This window comes from Lepidochelys olivacea (genome assembly GCF_965140295.1).
Source record: "Lepidochelys olivacea isolate rLepOli2 genome assembly, chromosome: 27".
NCBI lineage: Eukaryota > Metazoa > Chordata > Testudines > Cheloniidae > Lepidochelys > Lepidochelys olivacea.
Window position 1 is genome coordinate 10154519 of NC_140437.1, and position 20456 is coordinate 10174974.

General features: G+C 40.6%; 1 protein-coding gene across 1 annotated transcript in view; it reads left to right on the forward strand.

Moving 5' to 3' along the window:
* The window catches only part of TANC2 (tetratricopeptide repeat, ankyrin repeat and coiled-coil containing 2), a 690066-nt gene that overhangs the window by 534899 nt on the left and 134711 nt on the right, over positions 1-20456 (forward strand). Inside the window, exon 10 of the mRNA XM_084615604.1 lies at positions 15330-15455. Coding sequence (XP_084471730.1) covers positions 15330-15455 — 126 coding nt within the window. The remainder of the gene's footprint in view (positions 1-15329; positions 15456-20456) is intronic.

Below are 20456 nucleotides of genomic sequence, written 5' to 3' on the forward strand. Positions count from 1 at the left end.
GTATCCCTCCCATGTAGATAATCATAGAGATAACCCACTCAATCAAGTAAGGAGTATTAGCAGGTATACATCAACTCTCAGGGATCTGGTCTTTACTGCACGAGGAAATATCTAAATTTTAAATTTTTTAAAATTAATAGCAGTCTTTCTCACTGTGCAGTCTTCACAGAAAGGCATTCCGCAATCTCTACTTCTAATCAGAATCCACAACCTGGAATCTTTAGGGCTTACCTGGATGGTTTGGCAATGTGCACTACAGGGAAGTGATTTCTCCAGCCCACTAATGTACTGTACAGTAAATGGTCCATGTAGACCCTGCTGGTGCACACTAAAAATTCCCTACAGCATTTTTTGCTAACATAATATTGTTTCAAACAGCATTATGTTATAACACACTAGGGAACTTTTAGTGTGCACCAACAGGGTCTACGTAGACAGAGCGCATTAGAAATCACACCTCCATAGTGCACATTGCTTGATTGCAGAGAAAAGTCCTTTTATTTAAATAAACAAGCCAGGGGAAAAAAAGAAGAAAGTGGAATGGGACAGTTAGTGTATAGAACCATACTCTTTGTGGTCAGTGAAATACTATCCACATTACAGAAAAAGAAAAGAAAATGTCAGAGCAGCCTGTTATCAGTTACATCTGTGTATAACAACAATCAGCTGTTTGGGAAATGAGTGAATACAGTATGTGAATTATCAATATGCTAATCAGAAAGGATACTCTTTTTATGTATTTATTTAGATTTATATCAAAAGGGAAAAAATTATATCCTGGCCTTTTGTTGATTTTGATATAATTTTAAAAATACAGGGATATAAGCAAACAGCCTCCCCGCATCCAGAAAGTAACCAACCAGAGCTGTGAACTCAGCATCCTGCCAAAAACATTCCACATCCACAAAGAGCAGCTGTTTTCATGCTCCTTACTGTGTGCCTCTCTTTATTTTCAAAGGATCCCACCTCTGTTAAACAACGTAAGGCCTTGCCTGCACATAAATTATACTGTTGTAACTAGGGTTGCCAGGTGTCCAGCTTTTGACCGGAATGCCCGGTTGAAAAGGGACCCTGGCAGCTCCGATCAGCGCCACTGACCAGGCCATTAAAAGTCTGGTCGGCGGCACAGCGGGGCTGAGGCAGGCTCCCTGCAACTCTCCAAAGCTCCACACGATGCCTCCACCCTGAGTGCTGGCTCCGCAGCTCCCATTGGCTGGGAACTATGGCCAATGGGAGCTGCGGGGGCGGCACCTGTGGGCGTGGACAGCATGCATTGGGCTGAGCTGCCTGGCCACCCCTGAGTCTAGGAGCCAGACATGCCGACTGCTTCCAGGAGCCGCATGGAGCCAGGGCAGGCAAAGAGCCTTCCTTAGCCCCGCTGGGCTGCGGACTGGGAGCCGTTTGAGGTAAGCACCGTCCAGCTGGAGCCCGCACCCCAACCCCATGCCCTTGGTCGGAATTCCCTCCTGGAGCCCACACCGTGTCCCGCACCTGAGCCCTGTCCCACCCCCAAACTCCCTCCTGGAGCCCGCAACCCCTCCTACATGCCAACCATCTGCCCCATCCCTGAGCCTCCTCCAGCACCCCAAACCCCTCATCCCCACCCCGAGCCCACACTTCCAGCTGGAGCCCACACCCCCTCCCATACCTCAGCCCCCTGCCCCAGTCCTGAGCCCACTCCCACTGTCCGAACCCCTTGGCTCCAGCCAGGAGTCCCTTCCTGCACTCCAAACCACTCGTCTCCAGACCCACCCAGAGCCTACACCCCTAGCTGGAGCCCTCACCCACTTCTGCATTCCAAGCCCCAGACAGGAGCCCCCTCCTGCACCCTGAACTCCTCATTTCTGGTCCCACCCTGGAGCCCTCACCCCCTCCTGCACCCCAAGCCCCTGCTCCAGCCCACTGAAAGTGAGTGAGGATGGGGGAGAGCAAGCGACAGAGGGAGGGAGGAGGGAGGGGAGGGGTGAGGCCTCAGAGAAAGGGCGGAGCAGGGCCTCAGGGAAGGGATGGGGCAGGGGGTGGGGCAAGGGTGTTCGTTTTGTGTGATTAGAAAGCAACCCTAGCTGCAACTATGTTAGAACAATACAACCCCCCTAGTGTGGATGCAATTATACTGCTATAAATATGTTTATACCGGTAGAGCTTGTTTCCATGTGGGAAGGGGAATAAGCTATACTGGTATAACTGTGTCCTCACTAGGGATGTACAAGTATAACTATATTGATAATGCCATAGGGTGTACAGACCCCATCCTACCATGGCCACCAAGGCACAAACAGGTGGGCCATCTGCATCCTCAGGGGCTAACTGCTGGGTCAGCAAAACCTGGGGGATAAGCAATTGCAGATCAAAGGAGAGGGGTGACTGCCAGACAGACTGAGGGATTGCCCAGAAGATACTCCTGCAGCAGCAGGCTGGCAGGAAGCTGCCCAGGACATCAGACTTCCAGTGAGGGAGAATCAGAGAACTTCAATCTGGAAAAGGCCCACAAGAGAGGTGAGGTAGGAAGCAGCAAGGGACTGTGAGGAGCTGCTTAACACAGGGTCACTGGGCTGGAATCCAAGAGAGTGGGTGGGCCTTGGTTCCCCTGCCATCCCCAGGAAAAGGAATAGTAAAACCCCTTGGCGCAAAGGGGTCAGGACTCTGGGGGGGCCTGGGGTTATTGATCCTTCTCTAGGGTCACTGGACTCCTGCTCTGTCAGACTTTTTATTGGCCTGAAAGGGGAGACATGATAAATGACCCAATTGGAGTCAGAAGAGGAAGATCTGGTACAGGCCAAATGATTGTTAGCAGAGTGAGAGAAATTGAGGCAGAGTCATCCTGACATCATGCATAGCCGGGAGAGGGCGCTGGCTGACTGAGGCACTCTGGATGGGTAAAAGAAAAAAAATCACACCCCTATTTATACTGGTGCAAAATCTGTGTGTGGACTAGACCTAATCCTCTGATATAGTATAAAGGGCCCTGATGACCAAGATGTTTGAGGAGGTCACAAAGCTAATCCAGGAGTCCTATTGGACTATGGCACTTCCTATATTAAGGTGGCTTACTGTAGTTTCCATTTTTCTTCTACTTACCTGTCCCCAGGCAATCAAATTACAATTTGGGCTGACTATTAAAAATATGCCACCTTTCTTCCCTCACCATGCAGACCATTTCAGCTGTTTGGAAAGATTATGTATTGTATTGTACTAAATGAAAGGGCTTACAATTTTTGACCAAAGAAAAGGTTATGATCCAAGAGCAACCACTATTAAAATGATCCCTCAGCCTCTGAAAAATACTTTGCACTTAGATTTACAATTCAGAACCATATAAATCCATTTGGTTTGCTGTTTTATTGTTCCAAAGAATTGAAAACTGTGCATTCAAGTATGTTTTCTTCTAATTACATCCCATCCAGTTATGCACATAATCCATGTTATTTTATATTCTATAATATTTTCCATTCTAGTTGCCTCAGGTACCTTGCATTGGCGTTTGAAAACAATCTGACAACTGAGCTTTTCTCTGCCATGCATGAGATGAAATACCAGATCTTACATTATTTTGGCCACATCATAAATACATAATAAAAATAAAAACACTCATACAAATACTAGACCTCATCCATTCTCCTCCTTTGTAAAGGATAAAATAAGCACAAATGAAAATCTGCAGCAAGTGTTCATGCTGAATTCCTTAAACAGGAAAAGACGCATTTTCAAAGGTGAGGCCGGGGTTGCATAAACACATACACATGGCTTTCTTGTGGGCACAGTGAGTGCAGATGCAGTTTGAAAAAGCAGCCTTTTCCTTTTCCTTTGGCAATTTGAAATCTAAGGGCTAAGTTTTGCCATCTAGACACTACCCTGACTAGGGTGCAGTTCAAACTCCTTGGTGCTGGGAAGAGTCATAGAATGTAAAGTCAGAATGGACCACCAGGTCATCTAGTCTGACCTCACATATGTTGTAAGTCACCAGCACCACCCAGTTACCTGCACACTAAACCCAACAACTGAAATCAGCAAGGTATTACTGCCCTCAGGAGGCTAAAGACAAGAGTACAGACTGTACCAACCCTGGCCTTGCCTCCCATATACACTTGCGTAACACCTAACACCCCCTCCCAGTGGCAAAATAATAATAATTATAGTAATAATAATAAAGTTTGCAGACATGGACTGAAATAAGATCTGGATTAGCCAAACAAGTTCACAAATAATTTTGCTTTACTATTCACCCAGCTTGGCTCATCAACCTGTGTGGCATTTTAAAAGCCAATATTTTGACAGTATTCCCTATTACCCTCTCCCAATCTCTCATTCTAGAAGATGACCTGAGAATAAGTGCCTAAATATCTTCCCATCATATCTACAGCATTCAGTGGTCACTTAATCTGCATATTTTATGATACATTGGTGTCCAAAACATACTGTGAATAATTATGAACAGCATTATTGTGGTAGTTAACAGAAAAATGAGTTTATGGAACAAGCCAGAGTAGTATGCTCAAAGATGAAACCCATACAACAGAATAGCATTCAGCACAGTTTGGGAATGAGGTTGCTAGAGGAGGGATTCACTCTTGTTACCATCACTGGAAACAGATACGGTTATAGTATAATTGTTTTGATTAGTGAACACTGCATTCGCAGATTTGACAAGTAACAAAGAAAACACGTTTCATGTGTTACTTCTTTGAGACAGATTGGCAATTTATGTTGGTGTTCTGGCTTATATTACAATGGACCAATAAACAAAATTAATCAGCCACTTGGATCATTTAGGAATGACAAAACAATGAAGCAAGAACATTTCCAAAGGCTTGTTTTTAAGCACTGTATGCTGAAGAGAACTTTGGAAGTAAAGGAGTAACACAGCTAGGAACTGGGTTCTGTTTTAAATCTCAAGCATGTTAATATCCAGTTATACATTGTAAAAACTTTCTCTTCAGCCTTCCCCTGATACCACCTTCTTCCCAAACTACCTATAGAGAGATGTTTTAAGTGGATACACTGTGCATCAAACAGTAGTAATTTAGTAATCCATTTGTGTCACAGTTACATATTAACTCATCACCCCACAGTGAAGTTCATGTGAGTATTAAATTGATCTCCCATAGAAAACAATTTGTTTTCGGAGGTGCAGTTGTTTACACTAGTCTCCATTTTTAGAATATTTTTTTACCTGTCATACATAGACTCTTGGCTATTTTTCATCCATGAATGGGCAGTTTAGATTAATAACAAAAAGAGACCTAACATTGGAAAGAGAAAAAATCATAGAAGAAAAAAAGGCACTGTGTGTCACTACAGATGTCTGAGAATCCCGGAACAGCAAGGGATCCTAAAGGACCCTAAGTGTGCAGATGTTTGTGATAAACAACGGATGGATCCCCTCAATGGAATGAACATTGACATCTCTCTGTCTTTTAGCCAGCTCTTCCAGTTATTTTCCAATGTCAACCAGCATCTTATTAATAGTAATACCGTACTACCTTGGATTTATGCATAACAGACTCTTGGCCATGTAAGTGGCATGTTTTGCTTTAACATAAATGTGTTTTATGTGAAATAATCATGTGCTTGATTTAAATTTACATTTCTGTTTTGTGCAAAATTGGATTAAATTCAAACAAAAATACGATGTTTGTGATCCATTTTGAAAAAAAGGTTTTGGATTGTACGTCAGTTTAAAAGGACTGAACTTGTTTGTACAGGCGGTATGCTAGAATGAAAGCAGTTGCATATATTATTTGAGTTCAGTTGTACTTTAATGAAATATGTATACATAAGCGTACTCAGTTGAAAAGAATTTGAGGGACTTATACGCTTGGGTGTCCTGCTTTCCCCCCATATCTTATGCAATTTTAATGCCCCTCTTTTATTTCCTGCTCTTTGTTGATTTGGATGGAAAGGAAAATGTAGGCTATGGAGGGTTGGTGATGGTGGCTGTTCAAACACCATATTGAAACTGAAGTGCCTTCCATCTTTTATCTGCAATTTCAGAGCAAGGATAACGTTTGCCATATACAGATATTACTATTATCGGGAAGGGATCTTGTAGTGTTAGTGTTTTATTGCACAGTCACTGTGTCCTGTTGGGTGGAATAAGGTTTGCAGTTGAAAGGGATGCTTTCTACAGTTTAATACTGTATAAGTTAAACTGATTTTGAATAGTTTCTTAAGAACTGGAACACATTTCCAGTGTCAAACGCCTTAGTTTCTTTGTTCTTAGATATGTTTTATCTTTCTGATTTAGAAATGAAGAATAATTGGCTCAGTTCATTGGTGTATAATGGGGGAAAGTGTAATTTTATTGACATTGGCAAAATAATCCCCTGGGGCATGTGAGATAGGTATGTCATTTGCGTGCTGGGTTCAGTGTATCGCCAGTGTAACTGTGTGCTAAATCCACGTAGAGAGGGCTTTAGAGGGAAGTGCAGATGGAATAGAGCCTGCTTTAAGCAGGTAAGGCATGCCCACCCTTTCTGGTAGCTATGCGTAGGCAGATATCGGGTAAGGGTGACTAACTTCAGTGTCTGAATCAAAGTAGCCCCCAGTTGACCAGCATAGTGCTGCTTTCTGGGCAGCGTTCAGGGCCTGTCCCCACTCAGAAACCCAGATCTGCAGCAGGCTTGGTTGTAACATTGGTCTGTCAATAGCCATCACAGAAGCATGATACAATATAAAATACTGATTCTTAAAGCAATCTGCCAGCACAATGATGATTGCCACATGAGGAACCCAGCTGTCCACGGCAGTGACCAGCAGAATACCTGTGTGTTTTGCTTCATAAACTCTGTTCAGTCCCTGTTGTCAGCACACTAAGGGTATGGTATACTGCAGCTAAAAACCCTGGATGGCCCATACCAGCTGACTGAGACTTGTGGGGCTCAGGCTAAGGGACTGTTTAATTGCGCTACAGATGTTCAGGCCTGGGCTCTAGGACCCTGCATCCATACTGCAATTAAGCAGTACCTTAGCCCAAGCCCGAGTCAGCTGGCATGGGCTGGCCACAGGTGTCTAGTTGCAATGTAGACATGCTCTCAGTGACATCATCACAATCAGATCTTCTTTGTCCCTTTTCAGTCACTCTTTTGGAATAGATTGAATTGATGCATTTTTCTATTTTCATAGTAAATTACTAAATATGATGCCTTATATTATCCCTTTTATAAGAGCCACCAGTACTGAAAGAGTGTGAATAGTGTCTCTCAGACTTCGTACATGTCATGTAAGCGAAACCCACAAATTACAGTTCATCCTTCAGGATTAGGGCTATTTTAAAGGTTTTCAATAGCTACATTTAAAAAGTTTCTTCCCATAACACAGGTCAGCATGAACTGGCAAAATTAGTTGACATGTAATAGTTTACAAGAATCCATCTTGGAAAACATCTCAGCAGCTAGTAACCATTGTAGTGTGGACAGAGCCTAAAGGCCATTATGCAAGATGTCCTGTCAGAATTATGCATTGCACTTACCTGAGTGACAAACAAGAAGTTTTTTACTTGGGCCTGTGAATTTAGCTTCCTCCTCAAAATCCTTCCCATTCATTGTAATTTATGGGTTTTGGTTAAGAGGTGGGTGTGAAGTGGCTGAGACATTCTCCTTTATCTGGTAACTATGGCCCTTGTATAAGAGATCACATAAAGCATCACTCCAGTCCATTGAAATTAATCCAAAAAAGATTATTGTAGATGAACAAAATTATTCTTCTCTTTAGAAGAAAAAGGGAAACAGTTCTAAATATTAAGACACAATTAACGAAGAAGTGTTTTCAGCCACCATTTTAAAGAAATGTTTCTACCCTTTCACGCTGACTGCGACTCACTGGCAAAACCATTTTACCTGAACGGCTGACAAAAACAAATCGAGAAAACTGTTTTGAGATCTGGCAGAAATTGTGAACAGGGCCTGAGGGATACAAGTTGTGCATGGCATGTGAAAGATGAGCCTCTTAATAATACCAATTTAACACCTAAAATCCCACATAATTGATATCAATATACTTAATAAAATAAAACCTTAAAAAATAAAATTGTTAATCCTCAGGGATTGTGTGGCCAAACAGCCAGGCATACAACAAATTTACACTGCAGTAATTCATTATCCCCTAGTGTGTAGATTGCAAATTTGGCTTGTATAAGCATGTTTTCCCTTAGACTGCAGGATAAAAAGATTTTACTGATGTCTATTTGAGCACTAATGTGAGTTTTCATAACAATTTTTTTCCCATTGGTTTTGGTTGATGAGTAATCTAAAGAAACTTGTTCAGTTTTGTTTTTTAACTGAGAGTATATAAAACTGAAAAGAAACTTCATTCAATTTGCAGTAGCAGTGAAAGGGTTATATAAACAAATTAAATTGCCAAGGAGAATAATGTTTGTGGTCATCCTTGATGGCTACGTGTGTGCTTGGAAGAATTAAAATGAGATTTGTGCAGAGTTAGACTGGGAGATTGGATGAAGGAAATGTTTGCTATGCAGCAGCTGTTGTCAGTCAGATACGTGAGAGTATAAGAGTTCTAGCAATGAAGCACATTGCTACAACTCTACTATAATATGGGTCTCCACTTCTGCTTGTATAATGTTCAGGGCTGCCCATTTTCTTAAGAAACAGGAGCTGCTTAAACCAGGTAACAAAAAGATGAGTGTGCTAAAGGATTTAACAGAATTCAGCAAGAAATCTGCTATGATGATGTCACAAAAACAGTAGTTCTTTTAGCTAATAAGTTTGTGTACTGTATTTTTTGAAGCCTTCAGTGCAGCAGAACTGCTGAGCTGTGTGTGTGTAATATATTAATAGCTCCCTTTCAAGTAAAAGATATGCCTGGAAAGGAAGATCATCCTTATCCTAATTTTGCGATCTGCATAAACTACAGTACTGAAGTGTAATTTACAAATCTTGAAAGGAGGAAGTGTTCAAACTTTGAAATAACCAGTCTCCTTTGCTTGAAAATTTCTTTATTAAACTTTCTAAAGAGCGCTGAAGGAAGAGTTTCTGGTTTGGTCATATAGCATATTTTAAAGACTAGTAAATTCTAGTAAGTTTTGTCTGTTTTTTCTCTTGCAGAACAAACAAATTGAAAAAATATTTTATTTGCAAATTAAGGGCCTGTTCTCATTTGTACTGAGGCCCCTTTTTAGTACTCAGGCTCATTTACATGGCCATAAAGTGAGCATAAATTACATATATACTCACATATAAAGGCCACTTTGCACTGGCACTGTGGTGTAAAGTGGCCGTGGGGTAAATGAGAATCAGACCCCAAGTCTTTAAGTTTGCATTGGTTTTTAATATGAGGAATTAATAACTTTCAGCCATTGTAAATCCAGTTCTTTCTAATCACAGTATCTCAACAACTGTTACTCTCTTTCATTGCAATAGAAGTTTGGTTTTGGTCAACTCTGTAAGAGGAGAGGAGCATGAAGGGTGAAGAGCATATTTCAGAATATAAGAAAAACTTTTTCAAAACCACATTTTCTTATTGTTTCATCTCTTTTCTCACCCCACTTTATCTGTTGTCTAAATTTTGCATTGGTTGTGAAAACTATAGTTAATGTTGTCTAACACTTTCCATTAGAAAGTCCCTTTTTTGAGTTGCTTATAACTTTGTCAAATTCTAATCATTCAGACTGAAAATTTACATGCTAGCTCTCTGCCTCAAGCTGAAATGTTTTGGAAAGTGTCAGTGAAAATGATTCAGCCACTTGCAAGAATGAGGTTAAAGAAAAATAGGTAAGTTTGTTAGTGTTCATTTCCCCCTCGCCAATTGTTTATTTGAAGAACAGCCATAGAATAGAAGCATCTCTAGCATGGTCCATCTAACCAAGTTCCTGTCTCTGACATTGGCCATCACCAAATGCCTCAGGGGAAAAATGCAAGAAACACCACAGTAGGCAGATATGGAATAATCTGCCCCCCATGAAAGTCTCACCCTTATGCCTAATAGTTAGACATGAGTTTAAGCCCCGAAGCATGAGGTTTGACGTCCCGTCCAACATTTTTGTCATCATTAGCTATAGCATCCAGTCTTTGAACTCTGCTAAATTCTTGATCACAATGACAGCCTTTGGTAATGAGGTCCACATTCTAACTATGCATTGTATGAAAAAGTATTTCTTTCTCAATTTGGAATTTGCCACCTTTCAATTTAATTGAATGTCCCTTTTTTTGTGTTCTGAGATGAGGAAAAAGCATGTTCTCCTGTGTTCAAGGCACTGGACTTGGACTTGAGAGAGCTGGGTGCAAGTACTTCCCCATTTCACAGAAATAACTTGCTCAAGCCCATACAGGAACTCTGGAGGAGACATTTACTTACTTAATTAAATTTAAAATAGTAATTTTATTTACTTAATATTAAGTAATTGAATAAAATATTCTCAACTGTAATAATTTTGTTTATCGTCTACTTCTCCAACTGATGATGTCTGTCTGTATCTGTATGAGTTTTTTCATGAAGTTGATAGATTTCCACTCCATACAGCTAAATGCAGTGCCTTGCATAATGGCAGGTTTCAGAGTAGCAGCCGTGCTAGTCTTAACATGGCTGCTACTCTGAAACTTCTCCAGCTGAGACCATCATGATGCTAAACAATTACAATAATAATGAACACATTAAATAAGTCAAACAAAATATTCAAAATTCTGAATAGCAAGCAGTGTGATTTCCATTCCTGTGTAATTAATAGGAAGTATGGAAATGATTATCTGAACAAGAGTAGAGTCAGTAGGATGATTGTGGTTCAGGTGAGAAAGGATTTTGTCCCTGTATAAAGCAGTGGCATGAAAACCTTTTGGGGCTAGAGAACCACCTTAGTGCTGTGCTTGGGAGGATATGCCACCACAACTGAGGCCAGATCTGCACTACAAAGTTTTGCTCATATAGGCATGCTGGTTAGGGGTGTAAACCCCTTGTGTAGATGTAGCTTATACCAGCAAAAGACCCTTTTGTCAGTATAGGTGATGATGATCAGGGAGGTGTTTTAACTATACCAGCAAAAGAACTCTTATTCCTGATTTGTACTGCATCTCTGGTAGCGGGCTCTGCTGATATAGCTTTACCACCAAAGCCTTTGTAGTGCAGGCTAGTCCTAAATGGTTCAAAACTAGGGTTGCCAACCCTACAGGGTTGTCCTGGAGTCTCCAGGAATTAAAGACTCATCTTTAATTAAAGATTATGTCATGTGATGAAACCTCTAGGAATATGTCCAACCAAAATTGGCAACCCTATTCAAAACTGACTCTCTAGTTTGGAATCCACACAATGGATGATCTCACACAGCTCCTCCTCTTGCTGAAATGCCACCCATGTGCTTCAGCAGTCTTAAAGTGTGCGATGATATCAAGCAACTGCCCAATAATACCATTTAAGTGAGAGTCCGTAACCCTTTCGATTGGTCTGCAGTATTTTCTTCAAGTAAACCTTCAGCAAAAGGCATCAATTCCAGTATCACTCTTCTTCCCCTAATATAGCATCTCTGTGTGAAAAGCCAGGAAATGACTCTAGGGAAAAAAACATGTTGAGTGTTTGGATGCTGTACTGGGCACACGATAATCAAAAATGAGAGCTCTTTTTCCTGGATGTCATCCCACAATTGTTTTTCTCAGAAGTCTTGTTTCAAACAGCTTTTAACTATGTAAAACGTCAGCTCTTGTTTTTGTGTATATAAAAATGAGTTTCAAATCATACACATTGGTTAACAATGAGAAACAAATGAAATCTGCAACAAACAGGATTATTTGTAAATATAATCCATTCCAGTACTTTTCTTGGTAATCATAAAACTAAGAGTGCTATGGTTTCCGATGTCACCAGAACAGAATCATTTTGGGGTCTGGTATTTTCCAGGAAAATGCAGTGGTACTCCATTTATTCAATGGCCAGATGAAATGTACTGTATGTGTTTTCAGTGTCTTGTAATCACATCAAGCTTTTAATGGCCCTGCTTAACTGGTTGCCGGGCAAAATGTGCTAATTTCTTCATAGCAGTGTGATCCAGTCTCATTGTTTATTGCATACATTTTTCTATTTGTCCTACTTTTCAGTTGGTTTGCAGGTAACCATCTCTGCAGAAAGTGCTTCATATTAAACAATAATGAGTAAATTACGTTAAAAAATGGAACCGAAACACTGATAAATACTGCATTTGAAAGAATGGTGCTCACAGTACAATGGAAAAGCCAATGTGCTTTAAAGTTACCATAGATACATTGCTCTTCCCAATGCAGGAAAGAAGACACCATGTGTGTATATGATTAAAAATTATATTCATTCTAACATAACCAGAACAGAGCTACAGCATAGTCCCCATTCTGCCAGAAGGGCAAGCCCAGCATGTTACATTATCAAATTGCCATGGAAACAGGGTCTAATCCTAAGGAGGAGGCTAACCCACTTTTGTCAAATCAAGCAGACATTAGGACTGAGGTAGCCCCCAGAATCCCCAGACTTTTCCTCGGGTGAGGGATGTGGGTCTAGATGACAGCTTCCACTTTTTGGGTGAGATACTGAAGCCTGCTCCTTGTCGTGCAATGCAGAGCAGTGACTGCAGCCAGAAGCCACTGAGAAGCCTCCTTGTCGTGCAAGTGACTGTGAAGGCATTCCGGCACCCTTACCTCAGTTATCCTGCTGTATTCATCTACAGCAACGTGTGACAATTGAACAAGTATAAACAGATTCCTTCCTTAAACCAGACCACCTGTGTGCTCTGAAGAAAGTGAAAACCCGATATTTACTTAGTGCCAATTTTGTGATGAGGGGAAAATCTTTCCTAGTCCTGAAAAGATTGCTGGTGGAACCTCCAGCAAAACAGGCAGTCCTGCAGCAAACAACAAATTGTGGCAATTAACTAAAAAACAAACAAACCAGGAGAGGCAAGGGAAGAATGGGTGATGTGTGCAGGAAGGAAATGTCTGCGTGGCCTCATGCCTGAGAGGAATCTTTGAAGGCCATACCCACAATGGATCAGGGACATTGGCCAGTGGGAGGCCCTGTGGCATTCAGAATGGTCAATCAGGTGAAAAGGGGGAAGGCCAGGCAAGCGTGGTCAATTCCTACCAACCCACAAGGCATTTTGGTTTTGTAAGTTGAGACAATTGACAGGGCCATTCAGAGCCTGTGTGTGGGCACCATTTATTTACTCTAAATTAGAAGACAAGAAAAGAAAAATAAGTAAATCCCTTAATGGCTCGTACTTGGATTCTAGCGTCACGTGAGATCTTGGATTCACGGCTGAGTACACTTGGTTGCAGTGCCTAGAGAGACATTATCTGCAGTAGTTAGAGCAGGGCAATGGGAGTCAGGACTAGCACAAATGACTAATTCGGTGTGTGACCCTGAGTGAATCACATAACTGATCTGTACCTGAGCTTTCTATCCCTAAAAGGGGGATACTGGTTCAGAGCAGTGGTGAGGCTTTTTAAATTATTGTTTGTAGTGTGCTTTGAGCTACTTGGATGAAAGGTGTTATAAAAAGGCAAAGGCATATTAAAATGTGATCTGAATACCTGATGACTGATAAGCCAGTTCTCATTCATCCTTTTCTTAAGATGTTATAATTTTTAACAACCTCTCTTTTACCCCAGTCTTCCCATTGTCAGCTTTCCTTGTACACACAAATACTCTTTCATGTACTGATTTATGCAGTCTTGCTGAGAATAAGAAGTCTGGTTGTTTCCCTTCAGTGAAAACTGGGAGTTGTTTATTCCAGATTTATATGTGTGAATGTTTACTGATGGGACTGTCTACTGGTTCTCCCCCTGCCTCTCTGGTTTTCTGTCCTTCCCCCAACTCCATTCTTGGGTGCCCTGTTCATTATGAATACAAAATCTCAGTGAAGTTTATATTTTTAAAAGTATGTTGGTTGCTCTCTTTCCTTCCTGATCTGCTCTAAACTCTTGGCTAACCGAATCTCTTGTCTCTCTTTGAAAAAATTGCAGTGTGTTGCTCATTTACAGTCCAGTTGGAGTGGAAGCCTGCTTCCCTTCTTCTCTGATAACAAAACTCCTTTCTATAAATCTTTTCAACCAATGGGTGTCTTAATTAAAAAAAAAAAAAAAGAAGAAGAAGAAGAAGAAGGTCACTTAAAGAACTGACCATTGAAATAACCATTGTACATGTCACAATTTTGATAAAAAATGCCAGCTGTAAGCATGATAGTGCAGGAGGCCATCTTATCTAAAAATAAATATTTTCATATCAGGACGAAAGTACTCTTTAAACAGTTTATTGCTTCAGTGTATTTAATATGATGCATCATGGAAGTTTCGCTTATATCTGAGTACTTGCAGAAGTAGCCCAACCACCTGGAGGTGTATTCCCAGCTGGTGGTGTGTCAGTCTATTTTAGTTCTTAATTTGAGATTGGAAAAATAAAATGATCTGTGCTGCATTATATGTCACTTTCCACAAGGTAAGGGATACATTTTCTAGCAGCTGTCATTGCACCCACATATATACACACAGTGGAGTTGCCTTCAAGTGAGTGCAATAAATTACTCGTATTTAATCTATTGTTATAAGGCAAATGAAGTTCTACCATGAACAAATAATGTTGGTATAGTAAAGCTGTCTTCTTTAGAACTGAGATGTACTTCTCTTTATCATCTGTGCAAGTCCCTTTTCGCCTGGAGGTTTAAATTTTCTATCAGCAGTTCTAACAGTCTGAATAGATGGATGTTAATGTCCAAATTAGGCAAGTCTAAAATAATTGAAAAAGAGATTTGTTGACATTCACTTAAAATGCATTGTTAAATTCCCAGTTATATAGCTGGAGTCTTTGACTTTATCTGTTAAACTTTTTGCACAAGCAATTAAATAATCCTTTCAATAGGAAAGTCTGGGCAGCTATAAGCACCTCCATTTCTATTTGTCTTGTCGTTTCTGAGCATCAGCAGGAAACCAAACCAGTACAAATGTCTTGGGGGCATGAGAGAAGTGTTACCAAAACACCGCATTATTCCTAGTTGTGTGAAATTACTGTGCCCTATGTTTTCAAAACTTTCATTTCATGCATGATCTATGCAAATTTCTAGTAATTTCTACCTTTAAGAAACCAAAGAGCTGGAAGGAAACATACATTGTTCTTATAGGCCTTAGCAATATGAATACAGCTTCTCAAATAATACTTTACATTTGCATTTTTGTCCACCATAGGATTTATGACCCTTCAAGGTCGAAAGTCATAATCTATCATATCACATGCAGACTTACTTCATCTCAGTTGTGTTGATTTAATATAGTTATAAATGTATGAGTGTTTCGTGTGAAAAAGAATACTAGATGAATAAAAATACCAGGACTTGGAGACAGGTCTGACAGTTGTTTGCTTTCCCTTGGCAGCCACCAGCTCAGCCCACTTAGAGGATCTAGCTTACCTGGATGAGCAGAGACATACTCCCCTACGTACATCCCTCCGAATGCCTCGGCAGAGCCTGGCAGGTGCCCGCATACAACAAGACCTAAGAGGTAAGGACCAGCTGAAGGACTTTTGTGCGGCCACATGCCATAGGTAGTGGCCACAAGGATATGACTTTATATGGTGCTTCCTGCAGTTATCTATTATTTTGGTGGAAACATCTGATTCATGTAAAGTTTCCCATATTATATACGTGAAGTGCTGCCTCGCTACTGAAAGATGAGGTAGCCTCTTGTCTTGCAGTGTGTTTCTTCCTAGCATTGTCAAATAAGAAGGGAAAGAAAACTTGAGAAGGTGTAGCAATCGACTCAAGTACTGATCGCATTAGATGGTGGTAGTTAGCCAGTGTCTGAGCCATGTTTCTGTGAGGAACACTGCAAAGGGAGCTACATGGAGTGTTGTTAAAGTACTCTTTCTGGGTTGCTCTTGCTGTGATGTTTGCTTAGAAAGCAAATGTGTCAAACTTTGATGTCTGTTTAGTTTGCTGTATACGGAATTGTGTGCTGGCAGGTTTTACGTACGTGTTCAACATTACAGCCTGTTGCACCCTAATTTTTCCTTTTATTGGACTTTGGTTTGTTTGTATTTCAGCAGTTACTGCTTGCAAAAGATGCATCATGGTTAAAGGTTTGGGTTTGGGGGTTTGTTTGTTTGGGGTTTTTTGGTAACTACAGTATCTGACTGAGCATACACTGAAAAGATGCTTGAGTCTTGAGTTGTGTTCCAGTTCTGTGGGACAGCTTCCTGCTGTTGGTTTGCGTGTCTGCAAGTGCTTGTTAAGAGTCCGTAAGGCTCTCCTCTTCTCTGGGTGATGTGCTTATTTTTACCTTGAGGAGCTGACCAAGTAAGGCAGTCTGGAATGTGTCCATCAGTCCATGCTAGACTGATTTCTAATGTAGCAATCCAATGGCACTGCAAGCTTGGCCGGTTTTAATTCTGATGGGGATTTGTACAAAATACACAACCCTTGACTGAAAGAGAAAAGTGATTTTGTGTCGTCTTGGATCACGGTTTGTAATGAAATCATATTGGCTGGTGATACAGTTATAAAAATGTATTGGCAGGCAGTAAGCGAAGAAAGCAAACTTTGACAGACAGAATTTCCATATGTTCTAACTGAGCAGCTTTCCAAGCCTTCATAATTTGCAGTGATTGCATCCAAAACATTAAACTTTATTGTAGGAACAGAATCAAATTGTTTTCCAGACACACTTTAAAAAAAACATGCAGCACCATATAGTTTTTCTTTTTTGGTTAAGCCTGCATGGGAATAGCAGCAGTGTTTCATATTTTATGTCTGGTTCTGGTTCTTGTTGTAGTGACACACTATCTTAACAAAGGGGAGGGAGGGAAAGAACTATAGATAATACCACTATTTGGAAGTCTCTTCTTTTCACAGGATATGTGATATTTTCTGAGTGTTAAAAAGTTCCAAATGTTTCCCTGAAACTGCATAGAACTGGCCTGTTGTAGTGACCAGGTCTTTGAGCTGTTGTGCCAATTGGAAACCCTACACTTGGGCTCAGGCTCAGTACATCACGTCTTGGAGATTTGCAGAGATGGTTCCCAGTCTTTAGTGGAGCAAGTAGTGGCTTCCAATCTGAGGGCCAAGAATTAGGACTATTGTTTAACCCACCAATCCCCCTCATGCCCAAAATTTAATTTTTCATGGAGAGGTTCAGTGGGTAGACATTAAACAAGGGACACTTCCCATGTTAAACCCACCTGTTTGAAAACGGGAATTGCATTCCTTCCCCAGCTTAATACTAAAGGCTCAGAGCAGGGAAAATATTTTGTACAAGTGGCAGGTTTTAAACAGAATACTGAGTGCACTTTTCATTTTTCTGCTGTGAGCCAGGGGAATTTAAGGCTAGTTTAGGTTAATATAGCTTAACCTGCAAGATAATAGTTGCAAGGTACCCTAAAGTAGAAGTCTATTGTAGAACTAAGTACTGGATATTAAAACATTCTCCAGTGTTTTCATCCTGTTCCCTTCCCAGAAAAGGGGAAGTCAGTGGTAATTTACTATGTAAAACATTCTTCTTGTCCTCAATAGGAAATATTTTGGGGACAGTGGATTGGATGGCGAATTCCTGAGTGCTACAACTCTTGCATTAGAGTGCTAAAGCACTGCTGCTGTTATTAATATAGGCAGTGCAGTAGTGCCTAACACTTTCCGTTATAATCCCCTGTTTCCACTTGCTTGTAGCTGTTCTACACGTTAACCTTGTGGGCTGAAGTTTTCCATACTTCACTGAGTTTTCTGAAAACTTGATAAAAATAGTTCAGCCATCTCCAAGGAGGTGCTCAATAAAAAATAGATATTTATATCCTGCTAAATGTATGCTAGGCTCTTTACAGAAAAATAGTAGGATTCTCTGAAAAGCTTGCAATCTAAATGGAATAAAAGGAAGATAGGATCAAGATTCTCAAGCATTTAATATACCCACGTTTGCATGCTGCTGTTTAACATAGGATAGAAGGAGAAGACAGTTGACAGTACTGGGTTCCTCAGATCTACGTTTCAATTCTAATAAGTTTAAAGTCACTCGTGTCCGGGCGTTGCTCTCTAGATAGTTGCAATACTCTTGCTATGTGGCTTAGTACTGTATGGGCTTTGTATTGGACAGCAAGATATCTGTGTGTTCCAGCTGCTGGTCCTAAAATGGAAACTGGCAAGTACACCACACAGCTTAATACTAATAATGAACTGTGGATGCTTACTGCCAGCATAGCTCAGAAGGAAGAGAAAGGAGTCTGCAAGCCAACTAATTTCCTAACAGGCACTTTAACAAAATCAAATTACAGCTAAGAATTCAGTTTGTATAGGGGAGACTGATCTAGATGGTACAGAAGCGTGTCTCCTGAAGGCCTCTGTTTAAATCTGAAGGTTAGGATCAGAAGTGAAATAAATTATTGGATCTCAGCTGTGCGGATTTTGTGCATTTTTTCATATTATTCAATCAGCCTTACTTTGGTATGATTGGCATTTTCTGCTATGGAGGGACGCAGGACTGGAATAGCAGGCATGTTTCATATCAGGATTGAAATGTGTTTTTAGGGCTCTACTGAAGAGGTTTGCAAAGCTTATACGTTGTCAGTCTCTCATTTAGCACTAAAAATTCACTCTCTACCTGCCCCCCTAATTCTTTCCAAAGAAATATAGATTTAATTTACTTCAACAGGTTATCTCAAGTTCAGGATATTACCATGGGACTCCAGCCTCAATTCTGTAAAATTCTTCATTAAAAGTGAATAGTAAATCCAGTGAGGGATTGACAAATTGTCAGATATAAAAATGCAATTGTTAATTTATTTTGTGGTTATTTTGTTGTTATTTGTAACAAATACTAAAGCCAAGCAATTAACCAGGATCCTCCAGTCCTACATACTCTGGCCTGCTAATTATTCACATTTTTGTCCCTCTCCATCTGAGCTCTTTCCAATCATCTGTCCTGCAATGAATTAGTCTGTAACATGTAAGGGCCGTGTTACAGTCTCCCTGATCTCTATTTCTTCTCTTGCCCTAATTTGGTTTTACCTACTTTCTCATTCTCCATTCTTCTCCTTTGTTACTAAGTAGGCTTTGAAGATGAAGGATCATTGCCCTATTGCAAAAGTTAGAATGCAAAGGTTGTGGGTTGGGAATTCATTAGGGCCCCATAGTTAATTATCTTCTATGACGTTGATAGAGACCCAGCTGAATGGGGCCTTATTATGGGTCTGACTCTTGGTAGCTCCCATAGTTCTGTGACTTGCTTGGCTATGCCTGGGGAGTGCTGTCTGCTGAGGATTATCAAATAAATGTTAACAGGGATTCTTAAGATGTTCATCAGACAAGATCAGGAATTGAGGAGGTTAAATAAGTATCTGGCATGTATCATTTGACTAATCAGTGACACTTGAAAATTATTTTTAAATGTTTTAGAAAACCCAGTTAGCAACATCTCTGTGCTCTTTTCTTCTCTAAAAATATGCAGTCTTGGCTTGATGGTGTAGTTTAAAATAGGTATTGGCCAGGCATCAGTTTAACAGAATGGACAAACCAGTGATTAGGAATGGTGTGAGTACACTGCAGGATTCAATTTAGTCAGCATAATAAAACGAAATACTTTTCCTATGGACCATGTGGAATTAATATTCTAGCATTTGGTACAAATATAACTTTGGTGGCTAGTGAAATACGGAACATATCCTCAGCACTGATGTCCAAATGGTTGTGGCACTAAACATTTTCTTTCTGGCAAGGTACTTACCAACGTTGCATACTTTAAATGGAGTGCTGAGACTACAGCCAATTACAGGGGGAAAGTTTCATGTAGTTTGTTCTTCTCTTCATACGTGTCTGACAGGCATCGGGTTCATAGAGAGGTCTCAGGTACAAGCTTCCTACTAGGTACTGAGGAGGGATTTGGGGCAAAACTTTGGAATTCGGGTCTGATTAGTAAAAAAGCTGGAAGGGGAAGGAAAGAAAAACTTCCCAAAATGCGGGGGGGAGCAAATAGCAACCTGTTCTGTTAAGAAAATAAAACTCTAAATCAAAAACCGTTTTAATTTAAAAAATCAACTAAAAATCAGAAGCAGATAATTTGTAGTCTCGTGGATGGTTGTCAATTGTCAGCTCCTTTAATCAGATTTCTCCTTCCTTGCTTTTTTAATGTTATTTTTTGAAATCCATAATGCCTAGGTATGAGCCCCACTCCTTATTAGTCCCTGGGGTGAACCGAGGAATTCTCAGTAGAGATCATCTGTGGTTATCAGCATTGACTATGTATTATTTCTGACTATTGGAAAGTGAGAGTATAGTCTTGAATGGAAGGCAATATATGTCATTAATGCAATTCTGGCTTATCCATCAGAATTAGGCATTGAAGGGCAGGTCTACACTACAGCCCGGATTGACACTCTGAGATCGATCCACTGGCGGTCGATTTAGCGAGTCTAGTGAAGACCCGCCAAATCGACAGCAGATTGCTCTCCAATATCTATCCCTGTACTCTACGCCGATGGGAAAAGTAAGGTAAGTTGACGGGTCAACCCCCCGCAGTGTA